The sequence below is a fragment of the Mya arenaria genome, chromosome 15 (genome assembly GCF_026914265.1).
Source record: "Mya arenaria isolate MELC-2E11 chromosome 15, ASM2691426v1".
Classification (NCBI taxonomy): Eukaryota; Metazoa; Mollusca; class Bivalvia; order Myida; family Myidae; genus Mya; species Mya arenaria.
This window is the reverse complement of record NC_069136.1, coordinates 8,706,477-8,733,459: the sequence shown is the minus strand read 5'-3', so window position 1 is coordinate 8,733,459 and position 26,983 is coordinate 8,706,477. Positions and strand designations below refer to the sequence as shown.

General features: G+C 36.3%; 1 protein-coding gene across 7 annotated transcripts; it reads left to right on the top strand.

Moving 5' to 3' along the window:
• The first annotated feature begins 388 nt into the window (after positions 1 to 388).
• Positions 389 to 26,690, top strand: LOC128218962 (uncharacterized). Of its 7 annotated transcripts, XM_052926748.1 has the most exons (8): positions 389 to 579; positions 4,981 to 5,480; positions 14,082 to 14,376; positions 21,303 to 21,354; positions 21,585 to 21,755; positions 22,533 to 22,657; positions 22,897 to 23,002; positions 24,092 to 26,690. In XM_052926748.1, exons 3-8 carry the CDS (start codon positions 14,233 to 14,235, stop codon positions 24,460 to 24,462), a joined length of 969 nt encoding a protein of 322 aa, XP_052782708.1. In that variant the 5' UTR covers positions 389 to 579; positions 4,981 to 5,480; positions 14,082 to 14,232; the 3' UTR covers positions 24,463 to 26,690. The 7 variants fall into 7 exon arrangements, with proteins under 7 accessions (XP_052782708.1, XP_052782704.1, XP_052782710.1 ...); XM_052926744.1 differs by lacking the exon at positions 4,981 to 5,480; XM_052926750.1 differs by lacking the exons at positions 389 to 579; positions 4,981 to 5,480 and adding an exon at positions 11,732 to 11,878.
• Positions 26,691 to 26,983: the final 293 nt, after the last annotated feature.

The window sequence follows — 26,983 nt, the reverse complement described above, 5'->3', positions numbered from 1 at the left end:
CACAATAATTATCCTCAGATTTTATTTCAGCGTTTCAAACTTTGATAATCATGTATATCAATTCGATTTCTAGGCGACGTGAAGGAACTATAGATACAAATTGGTATTAAGTATACAGGTTCGACCTCCAGTATGTAAACCGGCAAATAACTCGAATTCCGAGCTACCTATATTTGCATCAGAACTTATAATATACCTCAATCATAGACATTCTTTCGTTGAACAAATTAACATAAGCTATTTATTGTCATGTTTATTCCCTTGGCTGTCGTTAACACAAACTTGATCAACTTTCGGCAATCTCCGTATGGGTTTTTCCGTCCTCTTCGGCAATCATCGGCAAATATTTCATTACATGTTTTATACAAAGCCGGGACACAATCGCATTCCTGTTCAGACTCGTTGCTATTTTAACTTTCTAAAATTAGATATACGTAATTGGTCTGTCATCATGTTAAGACATTTTGTGAATGAAATCTAGTTTTATTGATATCTAACCTTAAGTAACCTACAGAGAGAGTGTGTTAAGGATTTCTGTACAGGATTTATAGTCGAAGTCATAATTTTTACTGCGTCTCAGTGAGTAAACATATACATGTCATGTTTATCAATATGAAACTATTTATTTATTATATATTTTATTTCAATGTCATCGTGCAATATCTTACGGTTGCTTGAATGTACTGGGAGTTGACCTAGTTTATCGCTTATTAGCAAGTAAGTCCGCTTTATGGTAAATAGGAACAGTAACTTGATCAGGTGGGTTGACTAGTCAACTATTAAATGGCCGTCAACGAGTCTTTAGACGTTGTTTTTTTTTCGCTCATTATTGTAGCTATATGAAGCTAGGTTGACAAAAACCGGCTACAGTTACGCTTAGTATTGTGATCAATTCCAAACATCCAAATACATATATATAGATCTGCATTATAGATAATACGATATTATTCAATTGATTACATATATTGTCGTAGCCGACCAGTAAATCATCCTAATACCAGGCTGTACTTCGTTAATACTTTTAAAAGTTGATTCACTTTGAACTGTATCAACATATATACCAACCAAGTTCATTTAATTATGCACTCTTGGATCTAAATTGTGCTGTTCTGTATTACAAATTATGATCATAATAAAACACACACCCTACGAAAAATATCTTATAAAATGTTCCACGCAATGGTGTCTACAACTCGATATCTGTTGTAATGAATTACATCATTTGTCTGACACATTTCATAGTGTTTTACATTGAAGCTGTTTTATGTTCCTGTTCTAATTAATAGCAGAACATGACATGTTGACTGAAGTTTTGGGTTGAAATATTGGCACGTAGATCGTTAAATGCGTATTTGTTATGAAACACAATTTCAATGAATCATCATCATCATCATCATCATCATCATCATCATTATCATCATCATCCTAGTCGTCGTCATCATAATCATCATCATCATCATCATCATCATCATCATCATCATCATCACCACCACCACCACCACCACCACCACCATCATCATTATCATCATTTTCATCATCATCATCATCATCATCATCATCATCATCATCATCATCATCATCATCATCATCATCATTATTAGCAGCAGCAGCAGCAGCAATATCAGCAGCAGCAGCAGCATCGTCGTCATCATCATCATCATCATCATCATCATCATCATCATCATGAACATCATTATCATTGTCGTCGTCATAATCAGCATCATCACCATCACCATCATCATCAACATTGCCATCAACATATCATCAGCAGCAGCAGCAGCATAAACAGCATCATCAACATCACCAGCATCATCAACATCATTTATATATCATAGTCGTTGTCTTCATCATCATCATCATCATATCATCATCATCATCATCATCATCATCATCATCATCATCATCATCATCATCATTAGCAGCAGTAACAGCATATTCGGCAATATCAGCATCATTATCATCATGATCATTAGCAGCAGCAGCAGCATATTCATCATCATCATCATCATCATCATCATCATCATCATCGTTATTATAACCATTATTATCATTGTTGTCCTCATCATCATCATCATCACCATCATCATCAACATTGCCATCAACATATCATCATCATCATCAGCAGCAGCAGAAGCAGCAACAGCAACATAAACAGCATTATCAACCTCACCAGCATCATCAACATCATTTAAATATCATCGTCGTCGTCTTCAGCATCATCACCATCATTAGCCACAATAATGCGCGTTTAGGGAATGTTTTTTAACATTTGGATATTTATTGTGTCGCCAACACAAAAATTATCAAAGACTCTGAAGCGGCTGTTTATATGGACTACACCATCATCATCATAATCAGCCTCAACATTATCAACATAATTTTCATGGTCGTTGTTTTTGTCTTCATCATCATCATTATCATCATCATCATCATCATCATCATCATCACAGCATAATCAACAACGCATCATCATCATGTCCTCAGCTATGAAATCAATTAAACCACCTGCATGACTAATTCTGGTCTTTGTATAATTGCCAATGTTTCAGTGCACAAACAACTAAGTATTGGGTCATGCAATGTGCAAGGTTACTTTTAAGCACCAATGTGGTGGTCAATTTGTAAACATTTATAGAGTGTTTCAGGTTTTTATCAAATTCATTCTTTGTGGTTTTGATGTACGGTTCACTCAACTCGGTCAAATGTTATCACACATTTTGGATATTTGTTGTCCAAGTTAGATTATTTTTATGCCCCCAAAGGTGGGCATATTAAAATCGCACTGTCCGTCTGTCCGTCCGTCCGTGTGTCAGGCTCAATAACTTGTGTCCGGGCTATAACTTAATTTCTCTTGTATGGACAGATTTTAAAATAACTTGCCACATGTGTTTGACATACCAGACGTGTCGTGTGCAAGACCCGTGTCCCTACTCTAAGGTCAAGGTCACACTTAGTGTTTATTCACAATGGAATGCTCCATGTAAGTACATAATGGTATAGGTTGTCGTGTCCAGGCTGTAACTTTCCCTAGTATGGACAGATTTTAAAATAACTTGCCATATGTGTTTGAAATACCAAGTTGATGTGTTGCGTGCAAGACCCGTGTCCCAACCTTTAAGGTCAAGGTCACACTGAGGTGTTTATTCACAATATAATGCTGCATATAAGGACATAGAGTATAGGTTGTCATGTCCGGGCTGTTTCTTTCTCTTGTATGGACATATTTTAAAACGACTTGCCACACGTGTTTGACATACGAAGATGACGTGTCGCGTGCAAGACCCATTTCCCTATCTCTAAAGTCAAGGTCACACTTAATGTTTATTCACAATGGAATGCTGCATATATATAAGGACATAGAGTATAGGTTGTTGTGTCCGGGCCGTAACTTTCTCTTGTATGGACAGATTTTAAAATGACTTGCCACATATGTGTTCGACATACCGAGACGAAATGTCGCTTGTAGGACCTGTGTCTCTACCTCTAAGTTCAAGGTTACACTTAGTGTTTATTTACAATGGAATGCTGCATATAAGGACACAGAGTATAGGTTGTCATGTCTGCGTGTTTATTGACAATGGAATGCTGCATTTAAGGACACAGAGTATAGGTTGTCATTTCCGCGCTGTAACTTTCTCTTGTATGGACAAATTTTAAAATAACTTGCCACATGTGTTTGACATACCAAGACAACGTGTTGCTTGCAAGACCCATGTCCCTACCTCTAAGGTCAAGGTCAAACTTAGGTGTTTATTCACAATGGAATATGACAAGATTTACAACAAAAACTTGGCACATGTGTTTGGCATATAAAGATTGTGTGTCATATGCAAGATCCACATGCATACATCAAAGGTCAGTGTTTGATCTATAACTTTCATGTACTGACCTTGTTCATACGTCAATGTCACATTCGGGGGCATTTGTCACATACTGTGACAGCTCTTGTTTGTGATCTTGTCTGTGACAAAATATATTTTTTGCCATAGCTTTAAGCCTGTAATTATCCCTTCTCAAAAAAGTGCAGAAAACGCGCGTTTAACGTACGTAAAACGCGCGTTAAACGCAGCGGTATTGGCACTGCGTTTTAAGCGTATTTTTCTTACAGAGTGCGTAAAAAGTGAATAAAATTGAACAGAAAAGCGCACTTAAGCGTATTTTTTCTGCGCTTTTTACAAAAAACGCACTTGAGTGTATTTTAAGTGCATTTTTAACAAAAAACATACACTTAAAACGAACTTACACAAAAAAACGCACTGAGTGTGTTTAAACCGCGTTTTTTAGGATTAAAAATGCACACGCACTTCTGTGTAAAAACGCACTTAAAAGTGCGGAAAAATATGCACTTCTTTGAGAAGTGCATTTAACTGCGTTTTTAACCCCAAAATGCGCACTTCAAACGCAGTTGAGTGCGTCTTTTCTAGAAGTGCGTTTTTTACCTCCAAAAAAGCGCAGTTTAAACACACTTGAGTGCGTTTTTTGGGAAAGAATAAGCACTTCTTGTAATATGTGCGTTTTTAGTGCGCTTTTTGGAGGTAAAAATGCACTTATAGAAAAGACACACTCAACTGCGTTTTAAGTGCGTATTTTTGGGTTAAAAACGCAGTTAAACACACTTCAGTAAAGAAGTGCGTTTTGATCCCTAAAAAACACGCTTAAAACGCACTTCCGTTTTTACTGAAAGGGAATCTTTTGCACCCAAATTTAATGGAAAAAAATGCGTTAAAAGTGCATTTTTTCTGCGTTAAAAGAGCATATTTTTGTGTTAAAAAAGAGCACAAATTCACTCAGGTGCATTTTACCTGCATTAAAAGTGTATGTATATATATAAATATATTGAACAATCGCGGAATTTGATATAATCACGTCGAGACCAAGTTGGCCTGTAGGCAAAATCACCGCGCTAACCCGGATGTAGATACAGTTTCCGACTATTGGATAATAACACTATTCAATGTATTCCTTGACCATTTGATACAGGAAATGGAAGCCCCCAATTTAAGCAATGAAGACCGCTTCACGGCACAGTATCTTCTGCCAAACTGATTGCCAGGTCTACAAGATGAAATGCTTCCGTCCATATATGCTGCATATGCTCCAGATCTCCAGCATTCGTTTGAAGCTTTCGGTAATGAAGTTGTGAGGTGGAGAGTTTGGTGGAATATCGCGGAAAGTAGACCACCTTGGCTGCAGATTTGTACCCATGTATTTATGGCATTCTCGGAGTACTGTTGACAATGCCACCGACATCAGCATCATGCGAATGATCGTTTGGTGCTATATATGAAGCGAATCAAGAACTATTTGCTGTCGACCATGAGCACAGACAGGATGTCATCGTTGGCATTACTGCATATTCACAAGGACATGGACGTCGACATTAATAATGTTATGAATACATTCGCTTCAAGAAAGTGCAGGAAGCTTAACTTTATCTGAAGCAAGTGAAGCCGGCCTTTGCTACAGAAAGTGTTTGATTTGTACGATTACTATCTAGTTCTGGTTTCTTAGTCTGATTACTTTTATTTACATGGTCGGTTATATATTAATGTCATTTATATATTCTGAATACAGTACGAAGAGTTTTTCAATAATCAATTTTAATTTTTGTTGAAAATTTTAACTGCTTTAGAACAAGTATGGAATATTCTTTTCAGCTTGACAAAAACTGCAAAATTATAAAATATTTTTCTTTCAAAAAATGCCACAAAATACAGCTGCGGTGATATAGGATTTTAAATTTTTTCGAACCCCCCTAGAACAACGGGGCCTACACATTGATTTTTGCCAAGCTACGCCCCTGATACATATATATATATATATATGTTTGACAAATTATAACTTGGCTGTAATGAGATCTCTTGAGACTTTTTACACTTTATTAATGCTAAAAGATATTTTCTTTAAAAGTTTTGACTTTTACACTGGAACATCAATTACACGGCATGTAACAAAGGTAAATTTGACACTAGAAACAGAATGAAATAACGGAGTCTGCATTAATTTTGCACTGCATACTATGAAAGGTAGACACTAAACCTCTCCTTTTCTGAAGTCTGGAATAAAATTATTTTATCATCCCATAAAATTGCTTATTCACAATATGATCAAACCTTTTCGTCTTTTGTAATGGGATACCAATATATTCGTAATGTAGACGAGCAACATTAAGTATAACATAACTGTACCATGATTAAATTTACGTATCATACCAACAGGTAGTTCCTCTGGGCTATGAAGGAAAGATGTTTTATTTTCATGGAGGTTTAATTGCAATGTATGTTATAGTTGCATGGTATTGAACAACACATTTAGGATCCAGGATTAGGCGTTGGAGAGGGCGTATCTTGGTGGGGTGGTGAGGTGATGGTGTGGGGGCGTGTATTTAAGGGTTGGGTCTTGTGCAACACTGGACATGCACCCCAGAACCGAAAGATAAATGCTTTAAATGTAGTTATGGGGTTAAGGATAATTTCAGCCTCAAATGATCTTTATAATTCTATGCATACTTTTCCAAATATAAATTAATATTTCAGAGGGTAAATGAATGGATAGGCCTTTTTTTATGAATTTGCCCTATTTTGTATAATAATTATATGACCTGAAATTAATTACACCAAGGGAACCTGATTACATAATAATGAGTTTCACATTTGTAAAAATATCCTTTGTGATGTGTGATCTCTGAATTATGACTCATATGGTACAGAAACATTCACCCTGGTGTGTAGAATGTGTAGTCTGTGCTCTGAAGAATTCAATGTTGCATAACATGACTTGGCATTTCATTTGTCCTTCAAGAAGGTTTGATCACACTACTTTGTATTTCATTTGTCCTTCATGAAACTTTGTTGACAAGACCTAGAATTTCATAGGTCCTTCAAGAACTTTTGATGACTGGACTTGGTATTTCGTCGGTCCATCAAGAACGTTTGATAACATTTAGACTTGACATTTGTCAGTCCTTGCATTTTAGCCACATTAACAATATTATCACATACATTCTTTGTAAAATGTGTTGTTGTTATAAATGTACTGGTACATACGTGAGAACAGAAAAGAACAGAAGAGATTCTGAGGAATTTTAAATTGCTTAATAGAGAAAAAGTTTATTAAAATATAACTTTCACATGAAGCCACAATATAACAGGTAGAGTTTTGAACCCACACATTTTCTGGTCGTAATTGCAAAGTGGAGTTGGGTGTTGACATAAAGCTACTTTAAATTGCAAAACCCACCAAAATCCCACGTCAAACCCACACAGGAGTCCAATGTCAAGGCAATGTCAGGCAATGTCAAATGTTTGCTGGAAAATAAATTCTATAACAGAATGCATTTTATCCTTAAGATGGTTACAATTAAAACACCTGTTCCTGTTAATCCTCCTGAATGTGTTAATTTGAATGACCATAACATAGTCTCCACATTCCCGGTGTATTGTATTAAGTACATTCAACTATGGTTTTATTATAATAGGAAGAGACTGAACTAAGGGAAGGGTGCTGCATCTTTTCTCTCCATTTTTTTTATGGTTGCACCTTTCTTCCTTCATGGAAACCAGCATGTGAACCCTTCTGCCTTCTTAAAATTGAATGCTTTATATAACCTTTAGATAATCAAATATTTCCATTGTTTTGTTCAAAAGCTCATTTTATGATTATAAAAACAAAAAAATTACAAACTGAATATATAACCCTAACCTTGGCAGTTAAAACCTTAAATTACTCAATTAAACACATTTCTGACCATTTGTGTGAAATTTTTAATATTATTGACATAATTTTTTTATATGGAAGTTGTTCATTAATTATCCACCAGTTGGTGCATGCTTCTATGACATTTCTATTCTTTGTTTGCATGTGCATTCCTCTAAAGTGCCTCCATTATACAATTGCATTGTGCCTATATGTAATTGACTGCCGCATTTGTCTATGTGTACAACTTTACTTACCTTCACTTAATTTATTGTTAATGCCTGCGTGCCGTATGTCATGTGTTTACTGTAATTGACTACTGTGTCTTTCAAAGTACGCATTTACAACTACTTCTACTACTACCGGTAATAATGAGATTTACATAAATCATAATCAAACAAGCACATTGAAAACTAACTTAATTTTGCATAACTAGCAGTGTGCATTTGCCAATAAGCATATTATAGACAATTGCATCAAGACAAATACGTTCACTATATTATGGAGTGTTATAGTTGTTTTTTCCCTTTATTTTGGGTGCTCAAACCTCATCCTGAAATCCAGTTTACATTTTTTCTTCATTTCTCACTTAAAATATACCTCTTCTACACCATGTTGCCTCATGCCCATCTGATCAATACTGCTGGGTCCCACCATGTTTTTCTCATGCCCATCTGATCAATTCTGTTGGGTCCACTACAAGTTTCTTCATGCCCATACCGGGGACAATCAATACTGTTGGGTCAACACCATGTTTTTCTCATGCCCATCTGATCAATACTGTTGTGTCCACACTATGTTTCCTCATGCCCATCTGTTCAATACTGGTGGGTCCACTCCATGTTTCCCCATGCCCATCTGATCAATACTGTTGGGTCCTTGACATGTGTCCCAATGCTCATCTAATCAATACTGTTTGGTCCACACCATGTGTCCCCATGCCCATCTTATCAATACTGTTGGGTCTACACCATGTGTCCGCATGCCCATCTGATCAATACTGTTGGGTCCACACCATATGTCCCCTTGCCCATCTGATCAATACTGTTGGGTCCACACCATATGTCCCCTTGCCCATCTGATCAATACTGTTGGGTCTACACCATGTGTCCCCATGCCCATCTTATCAATACTGTTCGGTCTACACCATGTGTCCGCATCCCCATCTTATCAATACTGTTGGGTCTACACCATATGTCCCCTTGCCCATCTGAGCAATACTGTTGGGTCTACACCATGTGCCCCCATGCCAATCTTATCAATACTGTTAGGTCTACACCATGTGTCCCCATGCCCATCTTATCAATACTGTTGGGTCTACACCATGTGCCCCCATGCCAATCTTATCAATACTGTTGGGTCCACACCATATGTCCCCTTGCCCATCTGATCAATACTGTTGGGTCTACACCATGTGTCCGTATGCCCATCTGATCAATACCGTTAGGTCTACACCATGTGTCCTCATCCCCATCTTATCAATACTGTTGGGTCCACACCATATGTCCCCTTGCCCATCTGATCAATACTGTTGGGTCTGCACCATGTGTCCATATGCCCATCTGATCAATACTGTTGGGTCTACACCATGTGTCCGCATGCCCATCTTATTAATACTGTTGGGTCTACACCATGTGTCCGTATGCCCATCTGATCAATACTGTTGGGTCTACACCATGTGTCCCCATGCCTATCCCATCAATACTGTTAGGTCTACACCATGTGCCCCCATGCCCATCTTATCAATACTGTTGGGTCTACACCATGTGTCCCCATGCCCATCCCATCAATACTGTTGGGTCTACACCATGTGTCCCCATGCCCATCCCATCAATACTGTTAGGTCTACACCATGTGCCCCCATGCCCATCTGATCAATACTGTTGGGTCTACACCATGTGTCCCCATGCCCATCTGGTCAATACTGTTGGGTCTACACCATGTGCCCCCATGCCCATCCAATAAATACTGTTGGGTCTACACCATGTGTCCCCATGCCCATCTGATCAATACTGTTGAGTCTAAACCATGTGTCCCCATGCCTATCCCATTAATACTGTTGGGTCTACGCCATGTGTCCCCATGCCGATCCCATCAATACTGATGGGTCCCCACCATGGGTCCCCATGCCCATCTGATCAATACTGTAAGGTCTACACCATGTGTCCCAATGCCCATCTGATCAATACTGTTCAATCTACACCATGTGTCCCCATGCAGAACTTATCAATACTGTTGGATCTACACCATGTGCCTCCATGCCCATCTGATCAATACTGTTGGGTCCACACCATGTGTACCCATGCCCATCCCATCAATACCGTTAGATCTACACCATATGTCCCCATGCCTATTCCATCAATACCGTTAGGTCTACACCATATGTCCCCATGCCTATCTCAATACTGTTGGGTCTACACCATGTGTACCCTTGCCAATCTGATCAATACTGTTGGGTAAACACCATGTGTCCCCATGCCCATTTGATCAACTCTGTAAGGTCTACACCATGTGTCCTCATGCCCATCTGATCTGAATACTGTAAGGTCTGCACCATGTGTCCCCATGCCCAATTCAGATCAATACTGTTGGGTCTACACCATGTTCCCCATGCCCATCTTATCAATACTGTTGGGTCTACACCATGCGTTTCCATGCCAATTTGATCAATACTGTTGGGTCCACACCATATGTCCCCTTGCCCATCTGATCAATACTGTTGGGTCTACACCATGTGTCCCCTTGCCCATCTGATCAATACTGTTGGGTCTACACCATGTGTCCCCATGCCCATCTGATCAATACTGTTGGGTCTGATCAATACTGTTAGGTTCACACCATGTGTCTCCATGCCCATCCCATCAATACTGTTAGGTCTACACCATGTGTCCCCATGCCCATCTTATCAATACTGTTGGGTCTACACCATGACTGTGTCCCCATGCCCATTTGATCGACTCTGTAAGGTGTACACCATGTGTCCTCATGCCCATCTTATCAATACTGTTGGGTCTACACCATGTGCCCCCATGCCCATTTGATCGACTCTGTAAGGTGTACACCATGTGTCCCCTTGCCAATCTGATCAATACTGTTGGGTATACACCATGACTGTGTCCCCATGCCCATTTGATGGACTCTGTAAGGTGTACACCATGTGTCCTCATGCCCATCTGATCTGAATACTGTAAGGTCTGCACCATGTGTCCCCATGCCCAATTCAGATTAGTACTGTTGGGTCTACACCATGTTCCCCATGCCCATCTGATCAATACTGTTGTTTCCACTCCATGTTTTTCCATGCCCATCATTCAGTTAGTAAAAGTCCGAAGCAGAAGCATACTTGAAAAATAGACAGAAACAATTGCAAAACAATAAATAAAAATAAAGAAGGAAAATTGTCACAAAGCAAACCAGAGAATGCTTTTAAATCTATCTTGGTTTCTCTTATGTCATTTTTCTACATCGTGACATGGAAATGATGATAAAGCCTTTTTTACATATATATCAAACATTTATATTGGTAAATGTGAAAAACAATCGGATAATTGAAGTACAATGACTTGTTCATTATCAGATGATATTTCTGCTTGGATAAAAGATGTTCTGTATTCTTGTCGCGGACACATTGGATATGGTTTCCACTTTAAGTTGCAGATGCAGACAAACGTATTCATGCAGACAGGGGACTCATGTATATGAATGCAGGACTTTGCATAACTTTTTAATGAAGTTTTCAAAGTTTCAAGTATTAGATTAAGCCATCCAACTCCTGTGTATGTTCAGATATTCTCACCATTGGTGTAATAATGTCATATTTTATTCATTTATCAGTATAGTAAATTCATTGATTGAAGGTTCTTCCTGCTATTACCTGTGCTGTATTCCTGTGACATTGTTCATTCCATTCATATCCCTGTCTGAATGGTGAGGGAGTGTCAGAAGACAAACTTAACACAAAATACATATGATATTAGCAAACCTGAAGTTTTGTGGTTAATGTGGTTTTCTGGATTTTAACCTTCATCTTTTTGCTTCATTCATTGAAGAGAGCAGTTATAATTTGGAATTTTCATTGACTTGGGAATTAAAATTTAAAAACTATTATTTCAAATCAATCAATTTCATAATTTTTGGAAATAAAGACAGTTAAAATAACCCAGGGACTTAAACCATATCTTCGGTGAGCTGCATATATATATCTTCTTTTTTTGGCATTTTATAAAATACATAGAAAAATGTATGTATTTAAATTTTTTACAAAAACTCATTGGTCCCACGCTTAACTATTTTGTGAACAAAACATTTGTATGTGCCATTTGTGGTCCAGCACAATGGTTTACTACATAGTACAATAAACTTTATACTATAACTCCTTCATGAATACTTGTTCTTGACTTCTTCAATGTGTCAGTTCTTTCTATCATTTGACATTATTCCTTGAAACTTAATTGTCAGCATGACAATTAGATTTTTTGACAAAGTATCTATTTGTAAGGCCTCAGTGCATGAGGAAATTGTTTATGAAGGCAAGTGGACTCACTGCCATTGTTTGGCGCAACCCCTGACAGTGTTGGGTTTCATTCTAATGACAAAAGTGGTAAGATTTACTGGATTGAGTAAATGTGGTGAAACTCCGCTGCTAAAAGCTGGAAGCATCCTGGAACAATGGATTCTACCCCACAGGCATCAAGTAATCAGTTTGTGTAGCCTTCTCCTACCACTGTCATCACTGTAGGGGGTTTCAACTTGCATTTCAGAAGCTTCTTTTATCCTGCAGGCTAATCCCCAGTATTATCATTTGTCAGTATGGTCAAGACCAATGGTTAGTCATAGGAATTTTTGTCACCAAAAGATTGCAGCTTGATCTTAGAAACATATAGAAGTCTTTGTGAAATTGTTTGCCAGGGGTAAATGAGATTAATTAATTTAGTTTTGCTATACTTTTGTCAACCTGTTTAATGTGACGAGGTGAGGGTGGTCTAGTAGTCATGGGTTCAAGCTCCGCAAGGGGCATGTTCTGTTGACCTCTCACGGGGCCATATTCAATAACCAACTAAGGTCAGACTTAAGTTTAAGACTCTTGAAGCCTTTACCATTGAGCAGGAATGAATAATCATTAACTAAACTAAAAGTAAATACTATAATTTAAATACTGTATGTCAAGGGAATATTGTTTAATATAAATTAAAAGGTCTCCAATTGGAAAATCTTTCTTAAGATTGAGTTCAGCGAGATTATTACATTGAAGCACTTTAAGTCATTTCATGAGTAAACAATATTATTATTTAATACTTTGATACGCAATTATACATTAAAAATAAGTTATTGTTACAGTATTATCATTAAATAGATCATGATTTTATGGTTAATGTATCTTAAATGGAGAAACCACTTTCACATGATAAATAATAAATTTCGAGTGTTTTTGCTTAAGTCATTAGTCATTTCACTCAGGCATCCTTTTACTGCGGATTTATGTACTTGAAATAATGAAACAATTAATAATCTTGACGTAAACATTGGTAGTAGTTCCTGGTCGGAGAATATTTATATCAATTTTGTCACATATAAATGTTTATAAATGTTTGAGTTTGTGCCTGGTGTACAAGATTGGAGAATTATAAGAGTTGGAATAATAATTTCTATTATTATTGTTTAATTTATTATTATCAATGTCACAAGGGTAAAAAGGGTTAAATTTTCTTGAAAACAGTTTTTTATGTTACTTAGATAAATTTATAAAAGCATAATTGCTATAAAGATAATTATCATTGGCATTCATACCCCATTATAATGACATCAATCACACAATTCATTCCTTAAATATCACTTTTGTAGAAATTTAAAAAATAAATGGTCAAATTTTAACATGTCACTAAAAATGTACATTTTTTAGAAAATCCAAAAACCTCCTATTAGTGTCAGGAGGAAATTCTAGGGTTGGTCAGGTTAGTGGAATCGAGCATTATTTTTTATGCCCATAAAATTATTCACAAATGATTACGCAAACGAGTATATTTGCTTTAAACGTAGTCTTCACAAGTGAATGATGGTTATGGTCAACAGTTAACCGCAGGTCTGAAGGCCTTTATCATAGTACTGTTTTCTACTAGTGTTTGTTTGCTGTATATTTTATAACAGTTCAACAGGTATTCAGTTTAATATGTGTTTTGCTCCTGAAGGCCATTTAATCTAAGCTGCTAAGTTATTGTTTTGCTGATGGATTTCTGTATTTAATAAAATTTATGCTAATTCCACATTGTACGACTCATGTTTAAAAAATTCAGTTCTAAATTATTGATCATTGACAACAAAAAATTGCTGTCTTGCAATGAAATTTGCTGGACAGGAAAAAATATTTTGACCAAACTTTCTTTTTTCAGATCGAACAGTTGATCAGGATTCAGGAACAATCAATACAACATAGAAACAAACTAAGTGAGATCCTTCCTAATAAAGACTCAAAGTTCCAACAAAACCACAGACAGACAGACAAAAGAAGAGCGAGATATACTCCATATACAACATGCAACCATGATCATAAGCACGGTAAATTTCGTGAACAACTACAAGTTCAGTGACTATATTCTGGACCGTATTTCGGAGGAGCAAGAGAAATTGGAACAGCAGGGAGAGAAAGGCGGGCGACATTCCCTCCATCTACCACATAATCGAACAGTGAGTGTCATTCCCTCCATCTTCCATGTACTCAAGTCAGTGTCATTCCCTCCATCTCTCATGTACTCAAGTCAGTGTCATTCCCTCCATCTCCCATGTACACAAGTCAGTGTCATTCCCTCCATCTCCCATGTACACAAGTCAGTGTCATTCCCTCCATCTCCCATGAACTCAAGTCAGTGTCCTTCCCTCCATCTCCCATGTACACAAGTCAGTGTCCTTCCCTGTCCTTCCCTCCATCTCCCATGTACTCAAGTCAGTGTCATTCCCTCCACCTCCCATGTACACAAGTCAGTGTCCTTCCCTCCATCTCCCATGTACTGAAGTCAGTGTCATTCCCTCCATCTCCCATGTACTCAAGTCAGTGTCATTCCCTCCATCTCCCATGGACTCAAGTCAGTGTCATTCCCTACATCTCCCATGTACACAAGTCAGTGTCCTTCCCTCCATCTCCCATGTACACAAGTCAGTGTCCTTCCCTCCATCTCCCATGTACTCAAGTCAGTGTCATTCCCTCCATCTCCCATGTACGCAAGTCAGTGTCATTCCCTCCATCTCCCATGTACACAAGTCAGTGTCCTTCCCTCCATCTCCCATAAACACAAGTCAGTGTCCTTCCCTCCATCTCCCATGTACACAAGTCAGTGTCCTTCCCTCCATCTCCCATGTACACAAGTCAGTGTCCTTCCCTCCATCTCCCATGTACACAAGTCAGTGTCATTCCCTCCATCTCCCATGTACACAAGTCAGTGTCATTCCCTCCATCTCCCATGTACTCAAGTCAGTGTCATTCCCTCCATCTCCCATGTACGCAAGTCAGTGTCATTCCCTCCATCTCCCATGGACTCAAGTCAGTGTCATTCCCTCCATCTCCCATGTACACAAGTCAGTGTCCTTCCCTCCATCTCCCATGTACACAAGTCAGTGTCCTTCCCTCCATCTCCCATGTACACAAGTCAGTGTCCTTCCCTCCATCTCCCATGTACGCAAGTCAGTGTCATTCCCTCCATCTCCCATGGACTCAAGTCAGTGTCATTCCCTCCATCTCCCATGTACACAAGTCAGTGTCCTTCCCTCCATCTCCCATGTACACAAGTCAGTGTCCTTCCCTCCATCTCCCATGTACTGAAGTCAGTGTCAAATTTCCCTCCATCCACCATGTACTCTGAGATGGTCAGTAGAGTTCCATTACCTTCAGCGTGCTACCTCAGTCACTTTTGTTGTTAACGTTTTAAGGGAGTACACATCATTATTCTCAGCTTTCCTGTCGTATACACTTTATGCACCAGTCCATTGTTCCTTGTAGCCCCCCCAAGGTCTTGGGGTGTAGAGGGGAAAATAGGTCGTGTTTTTACCTTTCAGGTGCCCCGCAGTGCTGAGTGAATGCTCTGATTTTTTTTCCCGCCAAAAGTAGCAAAGTAGCAGAGAATGACGTTGTATTAGGATTTTTTTTTAACAGGATTTGTCCGCGATTTTGCTAAGCTTTTCCCTGAGTTTAACGTGATCTCGCGAGATATTTAAAAGAGATGGAGCCTCATCCTGATTCTTTCCCAATTTGAAAGAAGTCAGTTTCAAATTACAGGATGTTCCTGGGGATGTTAGGGCATTCGGCAGGGATTTTACCAGCAGTTTGCCCCCATAGAGCGGGAATTTACCTGGGATTGGCTGGACCAAATGTCAAAGTCCCCGCTATTTCCCAGACATGGGGGGACCCTGATAATAATTGACTGGTGCATTGCAGTAAAGCATTTCAGTTGAATAAGCTACAGAGAGAAGTACAGCACTGTGTCTTCCCACTATTGCCTTATATATGATAGATAAAAAATAATAAATACGTTTTACGTTTTTTTGACGTAGTGAAAGATATTGTTACTAAATTTATACAATTTTAAAAGTGACAAAGGTTAAGAATGTCGTCATAATAATGTTGCCACAGTTGCCTGACAGATCAAGTATATCAACTAACAACGCAAATTGTGTAATAAATGTAACATAACCATGTAAACCAAGACTACAACCACTGCTTTTCTTTCTTTTTTTTGAACTTGTGACGTCTGTCACATGAATAAGTTGACACCACCAGGACAGAAAAATGCCAATCATCCGAGATTGTGTTAAATCAGTATTATAAAACAGATGGTGCTTTTATACTCACAAATGGACAAAATTTGTTTAAAAATAGTATGTTTAAAATAGTATACAGTCACTTTATAATTGTATGTTGTGTGTAATATGGAGCACAAAAGGGTATACAACAGGAAATTATTTTTTAAGAGACATGATCATTTAAGTGTTTTATAGGGTCAGACAGCAAACATACAATACTTGTAAAGTGATAAAACATGACAAGTTTAAATAAGATTTCTATTGTTAACAGATATTGAAATGTGAGATCAAATGCCTTATTTTGCCAATAGCAATTTTCCGTTTTGGTGTTCCTTACTTAAAATAGGTAAAAGGAATACATTTAAAGAAACTGTCACCATTATAAATTTTATGAATTCATGAGTCCCATTATTATTGCATGATAATTTGAAAGATGATTTAGAAGACATGCGACCTAGAAAGTATTTTGGAAATCAGAAGATAACATTCAGTGTATAATATAAGGCTGATTGATTTACAAGTCAAGGCTTATGATAACACATTGGAAAATCCAGGGATAAATAAAGCAATGACTGGTGGCTATTATAGTACATATATATGTATATATATATATATACAAATATAACAATGCCTTTTGGCTTATAATACTTGTTGCTATTTACAGAAGTAAATAAACAGTCACAAGCTGGGTGTATTTTAAATGAACAAAATTAGCCTTAAAGGGACTACTTCATGGTTTGTGAAATTCAATTTTTAATGTATTTTTTTTCTATTATGAAATAAAGTGTGGCATTTAATTATTGGGGGTGTTAAACTAATTAAGATACTGACAGCTGAAACCCTTGAACAAATGTTATAACATATGCTCAAATATTGTCTTTGAAGACCATGAATTTGAAAAGTGTTAGTTACAAGATTCAGCACAAGGCTGCACTGTATCAGAATCTGTGTTTGGGAGTGGATATGGTATCAGTTTTCTATTTATTCCTTATTGTGCCGGCACCAGGTTTCGATCACCACTAGAACCAAGGCTTTGTTTTAAACTTTATTTATATATTTTTTCTGCCATTTGGTATTTAAAAAGTGAAATAATTATAAAACAAGTGTACCTGAGAAGCATTACTGGAAAAACTTATTTTGGGTCCACATGAGAAAGTCCCTTTAAATATTGTAAGTGATAAAATATTCATCATCTGCGATGAAAGAATTTAGGGCGGTATTTTATTGAATGGCGAAGCTACTCAGGGCTTATTTACAAGACAAACATGCCTTTGGTGAAGAACAAACTTGGGAGGAAAAAACCAAAATAGGCTTCATAGTAAATGTTCAATGCAAAACTCTATTTTTACACAAAAATGAAGAAATGCATGTTTGAAAGAATTTCAGAATGCAACTAGATATTATATATGGAAACCGGATTTAAATTATAAGTGTTGTATAACAGCGTATCAGTTATTACAATGTATTTTTGTCTTTTTATGTCAAATATTCCATTTATGCCAAAAAATGTGGGCGAAACATTGTTTACCCGACAACCACTTAAGTTAACAATATAAACTAATTTAACCCTCCAGATAAGATCATTTTACAATAAAATATCACCCTAAGCCACTTAGAGTCACAATTTGGAGGTAATATTGTTGTTAAAATTCAATGTGTGCAAACATTAACTAGGTGGAAAGTAATACGTTTGATAAATGTACTTGTTATAATGACAACTGTAAATATTAACTTTTGCCAATGGACTAAAATAGCAAAAGGCGGGGAGGAAAACGCCCAAAATCACTGCTGGGCAAAACTAGGGCAGGAAGGAGAATTGTAGTTTAATGAGACCCATATTTAGCGATTTCTCATGTAATTCATTTTATAAATAACAACAGTTAATATCCATCATATCCTCGCATGCAGTGGCGGATCCAGGACGTTCTAAATGGGGGTGCACCACTAATTATAAATATATCAAACTTTTTTTGAATGCATTATTTTAATCATATAATGATATGGAATTAACATTTGTCTTCACTGTCAATGATGTTTGGCAGATCAATTGAATTAAAAAGATAGCATTTACTGATCTAAGATAAACCTTTCAAAAAGCAAAAAAGATATCTAGCCGGTTTGGGGAATCGAACCAGGGTCGACGGATTAACAGGCTAAGTCGTTAACCACTCGTCCACCTGAGACACACATGCATATGCCGTAGAATAAATGCTATATAAACCTACAGTATATTGATTGCACTCAACGATACTGTTACTAAGGTACCTCGGATGTCAACAAATTTCAAAAAGGGTTTCAAATAAATTATTATGTATTAATTTACAAATGCTCTAGCATAATTTCGAGAACTAGATGATAATAAAGGCCGAAATGGAAAGTTTCAATGCGGCAATGTTTTGAATTTAAACTTTTGTTAAATGCACGTCATGCACACATTCTTGTTGACATACAATGACATTATTAAAAGAAATGAGGAACATATAATGTGCACATGCATGTTTACAGTTTAAAACAACTTCTATTTCTGGTGTATGATATATTCCGAAAACAGTAAACTTACATGTATAACTGCAGCCATATTTTTCTACTTTTGATCAGCTGTCTGTGTAAAATGCGGCGCCATTTTTTTTATCAAATGTTCCGGCCCCGATGTCATTTTCAAGAGACTTTTTTGTTTCGTATATTACGATATTATACTCGATAATCAGGTTCAATTGTTTATTTGCTCAAATGCTTATACATGTATAAAATTTAAAATGTGACAAAACAACTTATTTGTACAGTTAAATCAATAAAGATGTGCCCCAAAAAACATTACTTGCCGGCCCGCTGGGGGGGCACGGGCCGTCTGTGCCCCCCCCCCCCCCCCCAGTAGAGCTGCCACTGCGCATGTTAATATGTGTGAACACTTCAAAAAGGTCTTTTGATCTAGGACTGTTCAGAACATTAATATTATGAAACAAAACTGTTTCAAAACACTGCTCTTATGAACAACATTCTGGAGCACGTATTGTTTTTTAACTGTCACTTGTAAATTAAGTAATGTGTATTAAAGACTGTTCAACTTCAAATTTGATGTTCATATTTACTCTGTTCCTGAAATGACCTGCTGTAATGCTACACCAGGTAAATTGGCAATCCCTAATGTCCTGCAGTAATGCTACACCAGGTAAATTGGTAATCCCTAATGTCCTGCTGTAATGCTACACCAGGTAAATTGGCAATCCCAAATGTCCTGCAGTAATGCTACACCAGGTAAATTGGCAATCCCAAATGTCCTGCCGTAATGCTACACCAGGTAAATTGGCAATCCCTTATGTCCTGCCGTAATGCTAAACCAAGTTGGCAATCCCTAATGTCCTGCCGTAATGCTACACCAGGTAAATTGGCAATCCCTAATGCCCTGCAGTAATGCTACACCAGGTAAATTGGCAATCCCTAATGTCCTGCAGTAATGCTACACCAGGTAAATTGGCAATCCCTAATGTCCTGCCGTAATGCTACACCAGGTAAATTGGCAATCCCTAATGTCCTGCCGTAATGCTAAACCAAGTTGGGAATCCCTAATGTCCTGCCGTAATGCTACACCAGGTAAATTGGCAATCCCAATTGTCCTGCTGTAATGCTAAACCAAGTTGGCAATCCCTAAGATGTTAGGTGTTTTGTTGTCAGAAGAAAATAAATAAGATAAATAATTGATCACAAAGTAGAACTTCACTATTAAATTTGCACATTTATAAAATGTCCTGTGCATATGTAGCTTTTAAGGGGTTGTAAATTTATATAATATACTTTAATTGTAAGTTGTTTAACAGGCCAAAGTTAGTTTATTATATACTTTTTTGTTTAATCTTAATAACTACTTTAGAAATAAACATTTATGAGAAAACGAATTTGTCACTTTCTTTGTTGTCATAGTCTGTCTGCAACCTGTTGCTAGGCTTACACTGTGCCAGGTCACTGGGTTAGTCTGTGGTGATGACAGTCATGGTCGGACCATGAGTCACTTCACTGTGACTTCAGACTTTACTACAACCAATAGTGTTATAGGGCTTTACTCTAGAGGTAGTATTTGTGACATAACACTGCATTCCTGATAACCACAACTGAAGTCAATCAAAACCTCACGAAAAAATGTGATTTTTTTTCCAGATTTTACGACAATTATTCAAGCCTACACACAAGTCATGTATATACTAAGGAAGCTCCACCCTGAAGGGCCTTTAGCAAACATTAACATACAGTCGTGCAATCACTCATAATGAGCTTACAATAAACCGCAAAAATGTTTTAATCCTTAACTGCGTTCTAACCACGGGCTAGAGAAAATACCCGCAATATCTGATATAGATTACGATAACCATCTCAAAGTCAATATCATCAAGGATTGGCTTTAGTTGTAAGCTTGACTGTATTGTAAAAACGTGCATTATTGATAGTTATAATTTGAGCTTACATCTGATATACAACACAATTGTGTTTTGTGAATCCTATTGTATTAAGACGTGGACAGTAAAGGATTGTTTAAACAATTAGCTTAGGCTGTCTTCATTCATACTTCGCTTGAGACGCCTACGAATTTCAAGGAAAATTGTTTAATAGTCAAATAAAAATAAATGAAAAGTGGTTGGTGTGAATGTGCTGAGAACACAGACATTTCACTCATTTGATAACATTGCAGAACTGTGATTATAAGACAGTATCAATAGAAGTATGGATAGTATATACAAAACTGAAAGTTGACCATCGGTCATTAAAAAAGAAATTCTTGACATATGAGCTTGAGTAACAGTGACACTGACCATATGGTGCTTTTACAGGAAGCGGACTTACAGCCACGAAGGCGGGCCCTAGTCAGGACCAGAACTTCCGGTGAGTTTTTTATGCTTCACATTCAATTCTTCTTATAAGGATTAATTTTGGAAACTAACACATTTGTTACTTCATATAATTGACAGTATTTATGGCCTTTAATAGTATTACTCATTTATGTCTCTTACATCCTTTCCAAAAAATAAAATAAAATTTCCCTAACGAGGGATGCTTCTGGACAGTCCAACCCTACGCTTTTGATAAAACTTGGAAGTCTTTCTTGATTACAGATGGGTCATACAAAGCGCGGCCGCTGTCCAGCCCGCTAACCTCTCCCTACACATGTGCTCAAAATGACCACCCCTTGGTTACCATAGAGACATCAAACCATTTCCGACTGGCAGCTGATCTCACAAGTCTTCATGTTAGCCTGAAGAAAAGAGACCAGCCAACTGTGAACAGTACGTATGGCAGTTTTAACCTCTGAAAAACTAAATATTTAGTAACGTCCCTACATCTTTTAAGCTCCTCTTTTTTTTAAGATGATGAAATACTCTGGTAATTACAACAAGGTTACATTGTCAGAGCCTCGGTGTCATCATGCACAACTGTTGGCCAGACCTCCAGTCAAGATATATACATAATTATATGCAACTTTAATTCACATGTTACCATTTACTACATACATACACATTTGTAAGCAAGGCCCTTAACTGTTTTTAGTAAGGCCCCTTGACCAACTAACGGTGTTGATATTGACATCTGTTTGTAGCGTTCTTGCTGAATTGTTTTTAATGGTCACTGTTGTTTTAACGTAAAGTAGGAGTAGGTTATGAAAATAAACAAGTCAGTGCAGAAATTTGACAAACATTCCAGTCAGAGTTATGGGCCTTGTTGTACATGTACATATTATATCTGGCAACATGCTTACCAAATACATCTAAAACTTGAGTAATACCCTGCACATATGTTTCCATGACAACACAGATGCCAATAATGACACAAAGGTTATGGTATAACCTTATTTTTTACTCTTGATAAAGATTTGAAACCCTTTTACAAATCATACTTATGTTAGTACTATATCATATACTATAGTACTGACAGTCTTGTTATCAGACATCAACATTTAACTTAACGGTAAATGAAGCTATAAAAAAAACATATTTTTTATGCAGTAAATTATGCATGAAAAACTTTATTTGTTTAGTTGTAGAGATGTATGTATTGTTTTTCAGATGTGTTCAGACAGATAGATTTCGGTCCAGATGTAAATGGAAAAGGTCGCTTGATGGTTTTCCAGTTGCTTAGCAACCCCTTCTATTACCTCGCAACATCTAGTTACAGGCATTTAGAGATACAGGTACAGTCAATTGAATGTTTATAAAGTAAAGAGTTTCAAGTATTAGTGGTCCCTGTTTATGTTATCAGTACTGAACAAAATACAACACTTCATATTGTCGTAACATTTTAAAGAACTTGTATGCTGCTAATTTGCATTATTGCATTAAATATACCAAGGTTTGATTTGCATAATCACTTGAAAGTGGTATTGAATAAAAAAATCACAATCACTATCATATAATGATTCTTTCTTGGTAGAGCTACTGTGATGACACCCTGGATCGGGAAGTTCCAGATGAGCGATTCTTCCGATGTTTCCACTCCGCTGTAGGGGCGGAACTCATCCAGCCATACGCCCACCCAGGTACGGTATACATTTCATCATTGTCCCCAAGTCTTCCATGCAGTAGCCTTCTTAACAGCAACAGATATTATTACTTTTCATCAGGTGATGGGAAATGTTAAGTGGACTTAAAAACTCCAAAATTTATTCTGCACTGTAGGCCATAGTCATTGAGGAGCCTCTATTTTAGGTATTCTGCATGTCTTTATGTGAGTGGGATGTTTGCCGTATCAAAAATCATACACAAATATCTTTCATGTACAATTATATTGACTATGTAGGCCTAGTCAGTGTTGTACATAAATTTCTCAAAAGTGATTTTTAGTCTGTACATATTAGGAAAAGCTCATACCGTGGTGCATTGAAGATAAAGAAAATGGGAGCCCTTTAAGCAGGGCCTGCACTTATTTTGATCAAGCTACACCTCTACGTATGTGGACAGATGGCCTTGCGTCTGTGTCCATCCCTAGTGTTTTCCTTGTTTGTTATTTTAGTGTACAAACTATAACATTTACGTACAAACTGTTGCCTACATCAGAAGGACATTCTATAGTACATATAACAAGGTCTTCAAGTCCAGGTGGGCTACATAAACTGGGAGAAAATCATGGCCATCAGTTGCTGGGTGCCAAAAACAAAGCAGCAGTTGAAGATCTATGTGATATGTGTTAAAATGAGAAGGCCGGGACAGCCACAAACTATGGACTTATTAACCCCTTGAAAAACTTTAGTCTGTACATGTATACACACATTGGACCTTAGTCAATATTTTCTATTACTGTAGCCTAAAATGTATAAGATATAATTTTGGCCATAATAAGGCTTTAATGACCACTAATAATACATATGGCTATGATGACCACAAATCATACATATGGCTATAATATGGTTATATTGACCACAACTCATATACATGGCTTTGATAACCTGACATGGCATACATATGAATACACTTTTGTAATATCATGATTCGTTGTGCAATCTTGTTCTTGATTAAACTAAGTGTTGGTAAGTTAGCTCCGAGTTATTACTTTCATCCACATTCTAAAATAAGTGATTTTTTATGTGTTTTATGAATCTAGATGTGACATCAACATTTGCCTTTTGCAGGATATTACATACATCACATTGACGATTTCGTGAATGTACGAAAACTGGAGCTAAATTTTCGACCACCAGAGGAGTTCTTCCTCGATGTAAAAATGTGTTCAAACGAAGAAATCCAAAGACTTCTCATCAGTGAAACTGACCAATATAATACCAATGCTCAACGTGATAGTGATGTCACTTCCGTTGATTCAAAATCAGGCTCATTGCCAAGAACTGCAGTGCCTGATATAGACAAGTCAAGTTTGAAAAGAAAGGAGTCTAAGAAATTGAAAGGGAAACCCAAGGACAGCCCTATCACCCCGAAGGCCAGTGTGTTAGGATGTTTCCGACTAAAAGTCTTCAAAAAAAAGAAAAAAGACAAAACCAAATAAAAATTGAAAAAGTAAAAACAATCTGATTTTTTTGCCATATTTTCAGTATTTTTTTGAACATTACTTCCAGGTATTTGTAATACTACTATCATTTTCTACTGAAAACATTTTAAAAATTTCGTTGAACGTTAATATTTGTAAATACTCCCATCATCATTTTGTCTCCATATATCATTTAAATGTTCTTCTCACCAATTTTATTCAGTGATCGTATTAACTTCAAAATGTGCTCTTAAGTTATTTTATTTATTATTTTGTACACAAAAACAGCAAACAGTAACCAACAGATTCAACAGAAATTGGTAAATTCCAACCTAAAACCATCAGCTTTTTTATAATTTTAGTAAAACCTAATGAAAAATTGTTGTTTTTTGCTGTCAATTTTTTAATATTTTAGAAAAAAAGAGTGTTATTTAAATAAGGAATTTGATACCTTACACTTTAAATTGTGATGTTCGATTTCTGACAGCATATAAAATGTGAGAGATGCTGATATTTTTTGTGTGATTTTGCTACCTGTAGAATCCAGAACTAGGAAAGGATATTACCTGACAAGTTCCATTTTCAGGCCATAATAATGCAGTCTCTTTGTCTTCTTAAACATAAATAAGTGATTTAATAAATTGTGGCAAATATAATCAAGAGTTTTGATATTTTTGGCTAGTATAATGAAGATAATTGATTTTTTTGACGAATTTAATAAAGGTAATTGTTACTTTTGGCATAGGTAATAAATGCATCTTGTTTATTGGCATATATTTTATAAAGATACTTATTTTTTTGGCAAATATAATGGGGATAATTTAGTTTTTTAGCAAATATCATAGATAAATGTTTTTTTTTAATATATATATATTTATTTTTTGGGGATAAATTAATAAAGATATGTTATTTTTCAGGCATATAAGATAAAGATTTTTTTAATAAATCGTGTGTCTTCATATAATAGTATACCTTAATAAAAGTAAGTTTACATAATACATTTTATCTATTTATGTTATAAAATATGTGGACATAATGTCATTTCAGTATTTATGGAGATTATTTTACTTTTTAACAATTATAAATCCATTGTTTAATGATGCTATTAATGAAACAGTAGTAAACCCTTTAGTTGTGTAGATGTTTGGATATTTGTGTAATTTATTAACTTATTTTGACTGTGTGGTTGAGAGTTGTGTAGATTTATATTAATATTGTAGCTGTACATCCAAAGACAGACTATTGAGTTACAGACATTTGTAAATATATATAACAATCAATGAATTCATACATTTCAGTTTATCTTAAATATTATTTATCATTAGGCGTAAACAAATGTTTTTTTCCTATTTCACGACCAAGACTTTAACATTGTGATATTGTCTGGGTATATATATTATGCACTTTTTCCGTGCAAGAAACTACCAAAAATGAATACCAAAAGGAGAAAGAAATTAAGAGCCCAAAAATGTTTGCTTGCTAGAAAGTAATCATTAGAGTCCGGTGCAAAAAAACGGTTGTTTCAAAAACTGGAAATGAACATTTGTTTTCCTTATGGCTTATCAAAAGCTAACTAAAACAATAAAAAATACCATGCATTTTCAAAAACATCCATTTCTTTATAAAGGATCTTTCATGAGTTGCTATTTCATACAAAAATAAAGGGAACGAGTCCAGGCTTCTGTTTCACGCTTTATTAGCAAAATGACAGCAACATCTAGTTACATGTATACTATACTACTGTATTGTTGAAATGGTGGAAATTTAAAATGTGGAAGAAAGAAAGGAAAGCAGGTATGAGTCAAGGGGAAAAACTCTTCAATATAATATGAAACTATAAGAGTGCAAAAGTTATGCCCCTTTATGTTGTAAAGAGAGACTTATCAGTGCAATATTAAGCAACTATGCATTTGCTTTGAAAGTTATCTTTATTCAAGTGATAATATGCTAACAGTATTTTTATTTTGAAACATTCTGACCATTTTTATAGTTCATCTAAGTATTTGACTCCTTAGTAATTTCTTATTTATGTATGACCTTACTGCTATTATAACAGATTATAGATATACATCAATGAACACGCCATTGATAATTTGAAAATAATGTCACGTAACTTCACAAAATGGTTTATTACTTCGATGCAAAATATTTTCCTTCTCTAAAGCTTATTGTACTAACAAGTTGAACAATGTATTTGAGATTAAAAGGTGCTACATGTAAATAAAGGAACTGTTTAACGAACAACACACGTGCCTTCTCCTTGTTTTCTTGTACTGAAGACGGCTGTAAGTTGATATGAGTCACTGTTGAGTCAGCTTTCCGGGTAGAGACCAGGGCTGGTATTCATGGAACATCTTAAGTCATTTCCTATTTGAACTATCTGAAGACTAGTCAAGAGTCATATTATAATCATTCTCAATACACCAGAGGGATGATGCTAGGAGTTAGATTTATCACTGTCAAACCTGGGAAAACCTGAATGAGAATGATTATAATATAATTAATTGTCCATAATGTCTGAAATACTTCTTTTCATTGT

Bases quoted from the DNA above. Each gene is read 5' to 3' on its own strand.
- LOC128218962 (XM_052926744.1), top strand. From the start codon at position 14,233: ATGATCATAAGCACGGTAAATTTCGTGAACAACTACAAGTTCAGTGAC. The intron at 21,355-21,584 runs GTGAGTTTTTTA...TCTTGATTACAG, and splicing joins AGTCAGGACCAGAACTTCCG to ATGGGTCATACAAAGCGCGG. The intron at 22,658-22,896 runs GTACAGTCAATT...CTTTCTTGGTAG, and splicing joins ACAGGCATTTAGAGATACAG to AGCTACTGTGATGACACCCT.